Source organism: Telmatherina bonti, assembly GCF_933228915.1.
Source record: "Telmatherina bonti genome assembly, chromosome: 1".
Taxonomy (NCBI): domain Eukaryota; kingdom Metazoa; phylum Chordata; class Actinopteri; order Atheriniformes; family Telmatherinidae; genus Telmatherina; species Telmatherina bonti.
Genome location: NC_136619.1, coordinates 35963461 through 35971230, shown reverse-complemented (window position 1 = coordinate 35971230; position 7770 = coordinate 35963461). Strand labels below are relative to the sequence as shown.

The window sequence follows — 7770 nt, the reverse complement described above, 5'->3', positions numbered from 1 at the left end:
AACAGATTTATTCATCATTTCCCCCTGAAACGAGGTTGAGTAGCAGGTAAAAGCAGTTCTGTTAGCCTCTAATAAGTGGATACTAAATTAAATTGATGTATTTGAGGTCAGTTTTGACTGTTCAGACTTGATCAGATCTCTATCTCCAGCAGTTCAGACAGACTGTAAAAGAATTCCCTTTTGATCATTCGCATCTCAGATTTGTGATTAGCCTTCGCAGTCAAAAACAAACTGATTTGAGGTGCTGATTACATGATTAGACAGCAGATATTCGGGCAAAGTTCTCACACTCCATCCAACCCAGCAGGCACACTGTGAACTCTCCTGATAGCAGCAAGCGTGATAATTTTTCAGAATAAGATTCCTGCTGAACTGAAGCCAGAGCTGCACATCTGATGTAAATGCACACTGCAACCAGAGCCGTGGCCTCTTTTGTCACGACTGACACTCCGAACTGAAGACGTGAAGCGCTGCGGTGCCTTTACAAGACATTCAGGTCCAGTTTCACTAGTAATTGTAACATTCAGGATTGACCTTTGCCTCATTTTCTCATGGTCTGCCTTTGTTTCTCTCCACCCTCATGGCAAGTTTTAACGAGCGGTTGGTTCTTGACCCTTTGAATTGTGCAGCCAGAAACTGATTGTGACAACAGCCTGGGGGGAGGTCTGTGAATCATGATGATGACTATGTCTCTGACTGATGTAGCATCTGTGTGCTCTTTGGGCCTCAATGCCTTTAAAAAAAAAAAAAAAAAAGCTTTGAGATTCCAAATCACCAGCTGAAGTCATTTAGTTGCATCTCTGAACGTTCACACCCTCTCTCGGTGAACAGTCACATTTCCTTTGCTGCTTTCAGACACTTTAGATCAAGATAAATACCGGAGTCTTGCAGGCACACCGTGTGTAGAAGTTTTATCCTCGTATTCTAGTTGTGATGCAGCGTTTTTTTAAAAAGTGTAGTGAAGTTGGATGCTGAGAAAGAGACACTAGGAGGGGGCCATAAAAATCAGACAGGTACATAACCGCCTCCATTAAACCCTCCTCCACCTCCAAATGGACTCTGCAGCTGTTTCTGTGGAAGTCGCTAGAGAGAAAGACTGCATGGAAAAAAAGTAGCAGAGCCAGCTGGGTGGAGAGCAGTGGGAGGATTTTTTTCCATTTCTGTCTGTCTGATGGAGACATGCTGATTTTTCTCAGCGAGCCATATATCTTTTCAATTGTGCAGACTCTCGCATACTGTGGCACGCTGCAGCTTTTAGATATTTAATGGGCTCCAAGGAACAGAGGGGGTCCAATAAACAAATGAACAGATTAATTGTTTCCTTTTTGAAAGAGAGACAGTCGTACTTGGTCACTTGTTCAAATTTGTCGACTTTTTTCCTTAGCACGTTAGTTTGTTACATATTCCATGTATAACAAAGCTCAGAGAGCCTTACATAAAAGAAAAACATTAAAAATAGAAAAATTAAAATAAGCTAAAAAAAAATTAAAAGAAACAAAAAAACTGAGAAACAGCAGAGTACATGCAGTGGGTTACATATGATTCTGACAGGCAGTAATGGAATACATCACCATTATGGTTGTTTTATTTATATATACATATATATATATATATATATATATAATTTCTTTTTTTATATGTATCAAAAAGAAAAAGAAACCCCATCCATTCATATAATAGTGCTAATAAGCTTCTTTTGTTCTAATACATATAATTCAATATTTTAATTAAGTACATTTATTCCATATTTATATTCATGTTATTACAGTAAAAAACTGTCCAGTTACAAATATGAGAAAACAAAGTATTTAGAAAGAAAGGGGAAAACTATGTTGGAAAAAAATAACTGTCAGACCTGATCACAAAAACTAAACACTGATTCTCTCTGTTTAGTTTTTCCTGTCATGGTGGAAAACAAACGTTGAGGATCTTAGATGTCCTGAAGGCTCGTATGGCATGAGCAGATCAGAAAAATATTTTGGACCAGGACCAATCAGAACCTCATACACCGGCAGCGCTGTAAAGTCATTTCTCCGCTACACAGGAAGACATTATAAAGACCTGATAACTGGGGTTATATGTTGCAGTTTTTAGCCTTTGTGAGGACACGAGCAGAAGTACTCTGGATTAGTTGCAGTTAAATGCATGAAGAAGATCTTCTAAATCATGCTGAGCCGAATTAGGCTTGCTGTGGTCCTTCCACTGTTAAACGATATTGGTTGGTGTGGATTGATGCGACCACATCTATACAGAACATGCTGTTCAATGAATACTTGCAAAACCTGATCAGATCTTGTAGCGCAGCATTAGTCTTTGTAACAGAGCAGCTATGAGACTCATACTGTTCGCAAAGAAGCTCCATGTTCCTCTCATGTGCCGTTTCTCAATTTCAGAGCGTTATTACTGGGACTCCAACCTGCGAATTCCCACAGCCAATTACCAGGAAGTGCTCCATGATGATAAGGCCGCGCTCGCCTGGCTCTTGGCGCTGCGACGAGTTGGCATTGTTTACCTGAAGGGGGCTCCTGTGGAGCAGGGCCAAGTGGCCAGACTTGCTGAGAGGATTGGCTACCTCAGGCTGACATTTTATGGGTAAGACTCTGATGTTCCTCCATTTTTTTGTTTCTTTTTCCCCCCTCAGCAACATCTGAATCACCACCGAATCTGGCTAAAGAGCCTGCTGGTTCTGTCTGTAAACCAACAACAAAAAACAACTTTATTTACTACAGTAAAACCAAAAACTACTCAGATGTTTGACAGAAAAAGGCCTTCACATTGCTCCCTATAGCTCTGGTGTTTGGACAGATATGTCCACTATTCAAACATCTAACGCTCTGCAGAGCAGTTCAGAGAGTCTCTTGCCCCCTTCTTCACACCGGAGCTCATCACTTTGACTTATTGCAGTGATGATGAATAGACGACAGAGACGGGGGAGAGAAAACAACCTAAAAGCATTCCAGCTTTTTTTTTTTTTAAAGCCAGAGAAATTACCTGGTGCGTTCAGTCAGAACAGAGGTTTGGAGGATAAAGTGTTTTCTCTGCCAGGCGATGAGCTCATACTGCAGGAAGTAAAGAGTCTGCAGACTGAACATGAAGGCTCGCTATCAGAGAAACTGTTTAAGGACTCAGGGTTCATCCAAAACGAGGCGCGCAAACCGAACATGGGAGATAACTTTACCTCATTAGTGCTTGACTCCTGCTGCATCTCAATGAAAAATCTACTTAAGAGTCTACAGTCTAAAGCATTCCTGTGAAGCTGCCCTGTTTCGCCCGCAGGGATCCCTCCGAAGTTCATCTGATCTCATTCTTTCCTCCTCACAGCCTAATTGTTGTAGCTGATCTTCCAAAGCCAAAGTTGAGTAATTAAAGTGTGGTTTATTAATGAATGTTATCTTTGTCCTCAGGCATACATGGCAGGTTCAGGACAAACCCATGGCAAACAACGTGGCCTACACTACAGGGAAGCTCAGCTTGCATACAGACTACCCTGCTTTACACTTTGCACCTGGGGTCAGTAATAAAAAAAAAACTTCCATGCTGCTCAGAGGATTAAAATGCACTAAACAGAAATGGCATCACTTCTGAATCACGTCTGGCATTTATTTGGCCTTTATGGCGTCAGAGTTGTAAAACGAGCATTTGTGCAACGTGTGTGTGTGTGTGTGTTGGGTTGTTTGTAGGTGCAGTTTCTGCACTGCATCAACCAGGCCGAGAAAGGAGGGGAGAGTGAGGTGGTGGATGGCTTCCACATGGCCGAGCAGCTGCAGAGAGAAGACCCAGAAGCTTTCAAGATGCTCACCTCGCTGCACGTCGACTTCACCGACACTGGGACGGACTACTGCGACTTCATGCTGCAGTCCAAGAAACGCATCATCGAGTAAGTGTTGATGTTCAAGCCGTCTTAAATCCCACAAGCTGATGCGGTGGTACGCTATCAGCAGGCATGTGCAGGGTTTTGATTTGAAATGGAGATACTGCCATCTGCTGTTCAGAAGGATCACACCCAGCTTTACTCTAGAATGTGTGTAAACAATCTCTGGACCTAAAGTCTGCGTCATGTTAAAAAAACAACAAAACATGAAATGTGATTTGTAGACATTGATCACTGTTCCATGAATAAAAAAGGCTTTTCACACATTTGCAATATATTCAGAACTGATCAAGTTTACCATAATCTGTAAATATGATCAAGTGATTGTTTAATTAACCAAAAAAAAAAAAAAAAATACTATACAGAATCCCATTCGATCAGTTTAACCCTTTAATGGCCTCCTCCAGTGTTTGCGAGAGCATATTCTCAGTCATATGATAAATTTGTGGAAGTAAACCTGTTAGTGTTTGTTCTTCCTTTTCTGCAGGTGTGTCCAGCTCAAGTCCTCGAGGGCCACGATCCTGTAGGTTTTCCATGTATTCCTGTTCTAACACGCCCGATTTAAAGGATTCAGCCATTATCATTCATTGGCTGCTGGATCCGTTTAATGAAAACCAGGTGTGTTGGAACAGGAAACATGGAAAACCTTCAGGACAGCGGGCCCTGCGGACCGACTTTGGACACCCTGCATTACTGTTACAAGTTTTGATCATTTAACTATAATTACTATATTATAAACGTTTTACTCAACCACAAGTTAGAAAGCAAGGATTGTTGTCATTGTTGTTCTAAGAAAATAAACAAATGCACTTTTTTCTAAGAACACGCTAGTTTCCTTGTCGCTCTTTTTTATTTTTTTAAAAATTTAATTTAAACAGTCCCTGGACTAATTGGTGAAGCTTTAAAACTCATACCGTGACGCTGAGCTTTGCTTTTCTCCGGCTAGTGTTGACTCTGAGGGCCGAGCGGTGAGGATAAACTACAACAACGCCACCAGGGATTCTGTACTGGACCTCCCCTTGCACCAGGTCCAGCACTTCTACAGCGCTCTGAAGGCCTATGTGAACATCATGAACAGACCAGAGAATGTGGTCACATATACCATGAAGCCAGGTCAGTGTTTGCCTCACAAAACTTTGCAGATGTAAAAGACAGTGTCTGCCATGTCAGGCTTAACATTGGTCAGCTTTTATCCACTAAACATTGTGAGTCATTTGGGGAAATTTTCAAATAAATAAAAAAAAGACAGGATGATTAAAAAAAAAAAAAAAAATACAATAAAATGTCAGAGTGTTCTCAGAGGGAAGGAGTCACTGTGCAGGATGGTCAGGCTTCTAGTAAATACCACATGCTCACAACACAGTCATGTAGAACACATTTGTCATCATTAAGGTCACTGTGACTTCAGAGATGTCAGTGCCACCTCCATCACTGCAGCCCAAATCCAGTTACCAAAGTCTGGTAAAATCCCTCTAAATAAACCCTCCCCAGCAAGGAGCCGACAGCATCCAGTGAATTATAATGGAGGAGAGATTTTGGACAAGGGTAGGAGGAGAGATTTTGGACAAGGGTAGGAAGAGATGAGGTCATTAAAGCTTCACCTGCATCATTTTAAGCACTCTTATTGACTGGAAAACTTCCATCATGATGACCCGGCCGTGAACTTTCAAAAGCTTAAAGTTTGAGCTTTTCAGAAGACAAAACTTAAACCAAAAACCTGCAATCGTCCAATCAGGATTGAGCAAATGACACAGCATCTATGATGGAGTCACGCTTTCCATCTTCTTACTCACAAGTCATTATTCCCTGAGATTGATTTGTTTCCATTGTAAAAATATGCTGAGTGGTTCAAAAAATATTGCAACAGCTCTTACAGACCATATAGGAGCCGCCATATTCATTATGCTTTGCTCCAGGTGCACATTGCCATTCCATGGACATTATACCTGTTTTACTCTCATTTTTGTTACAAAGAATCATCAGGAAACATGGAAGGTAACTTGAATAACTAATCGGCTAACAATGTTAATCTTTAAGAAATAAAAGCTTGCAACATCTGCCAGGGACACCAGTCATTCCAGTTCGGACATGTTTAAATGGTAAGCTTTTAAAAAGTTACAGAAACTGTAAAGCAGTTTAATTTTTATTATTATTCCCAAAATCTCCATGTCTTTGAATCTTTTATATATACATTTATTTTTCCGTCTTTAAATCCTTATAAAAAAATGTAACTGTTTAGGGACGTACCTTGAGCCTTTAAATCGGCAGTGAACTCTGAAGACAAACAGCTGCTGTGTGTGTACGTGCGTGTGTGTGTGGGTCAGGTTATACCTCCACTCAATAAGCAGCTTCATTCAGCTGAACTGGTTCCAGTAAAACAGGGATCCTCATTCCTGTTCTTCGAGGGCCGGTGTCCTGCAGACTTTCCATATGACCCTGCTGCAACACACCTGATCCTAATCAAGGTGTTTTTAGCAGAAACGTGCAGAGCTTGTCTGAGTCCGCTGTGTTCCAGAAGGGACACTTGGAAAACCTTCAGGACACCGGCCCTCGAGGACTAAGATTGAGGATCCCTGCAGTAAAATGTGGGTTAACACATTTTTTCCCCAAAGATATTGATCTTTAAGCTGCTTGGAAGCCCCATGTTTGGTTTTACTCTGCATTTCTGTTGGACTATGAAGACCACTAGGTGGCAGAGTAGAGCAGCAGAAGCTAAGGTCATCATGTGTTGAACTTTTGACATTTACCCCATACCTGATCTAGACTGGCTTCTGTTTTCAGGCGACATCGTGACCTTTGACAACTGGCGTCTGCTCCATGGGAGGAGGAAATACATTAGCAGGCCAGACAGGCTCCGGCACCTGGAGGGAGCCTACCTGGACTGGGACGAGGTCATGTCTCGTCTCCGGATCCTCCGCAAATCAGTCCAAGAGGACATGTGAGCTGCAGACCAGAGGCCAGGTTTAAATCGGTAGCCTTAAACGGGCTGAAAGTGCGAGTTCAGATAGTGTCAAGAGCAAAATCTCTGACTGTGTAGCATTTTAAGCATCCAGTCGGTTATGTAAATGATATATTTTATATTACACAGAGAGCTTATTTAGGGTTTACTGAAATGAATCTAAGTGTAAACGTTTCACATGTAAATCTTAGCGCAACACAACAATGCAAAGACACTTGGACCCGCTTAAGTGTTTTTTCTTCAATTTCACTGTCCTGGTTTTATTTTGGGTTTTTTTTTTTATTAACATTGTCCCCAATACTCAACATCATGAGTGTTTTTGCTGGTTTAATAATGTTTCTCCTTAAAGTGCCAGAACTGAAGTGTTATCAGAGGCAGAAAAACCTGCAGTTTGGTCAGACATGTTAGCTTGTGTATGAGACGGCTGGTGTCTGTCCAAGGTTTGCAGACACATGAAGCACTCGCTGGCAGATGACAACCACAGATGTCTAAATTCAGATTATTAGAAACATGCATTATAGTTTAGATGTAAAAAATATGCCAAGTTTTTTGGGGGTTTTTTCGTTGCTGTTGTAAATGTATCAGGAATCCAGGGTTTGAGCTCAATAAGATTGAAAATTTGGAGTTTTCTTCCTGCGTCCTTACCCCTTTTAGACAGCAGCATCTAAACTTTTTGTAGGAAGTAAAAGGGTCAAGTTAAAGAAATATGCCTTCAGGTGACGGAGCACCTTCCAGCAGCTCTGGTGGCTGCAGGATCCTCTGCCTTTGTCAGCTTTGCACTTTAAAAATCTCCTGAATGGTTTGTACTTTGGAAAACAAATCTGTTCTACTGCACTTTGTGAAATAAATCCTCCAAGTTCTACTTCTGTCATTCTTCCACATCATTCAGTGTCTTTTCTTTCAGAGAAAAAAAAAATCAGACCTATCTCCATTTGGGACA

The 7770-nt window shown here is 41.3% G+C and overlaps 1 protein-coding gene across 1 annotated transcript in view; it reads left to right on the top strand.

Moving 5' to 3' along the window:
* bbox1 (butyrobetaine (gamma), 2-oxoglutarate dioxygenase (gamma-butyrobetaine hydroxylase) 1) overlaps nt 1-7692 on the top strand; it is a 25849-nt gene extending 18157 nt beyond the window's left edge. Inside the window, exons 4-8 of the mRNA XM_079242957.1 lie at nt 2394-2592; nt 3405-3510; nt 3681-3877; nt 4818-4984; nt 6653-7692. Coding sequence (XP_079099083.1) covers nt 2394-2592; nt 3405-3510; nt 3681-3877; nt 4818-4984; nt 6653-6813 — 830 coding nt within the window. The 3' untranslated portion in view covers nt 6814-7692. The remainder of the gene's footprint in view (nt 1-2393; nt 2593-3404; nt 3511-3680; nt 3878-4817; nt 4985-6652) is intronic.
* The last annotated feature ends 78 nt before the right edge of the window (nt 7693-7770 follow it).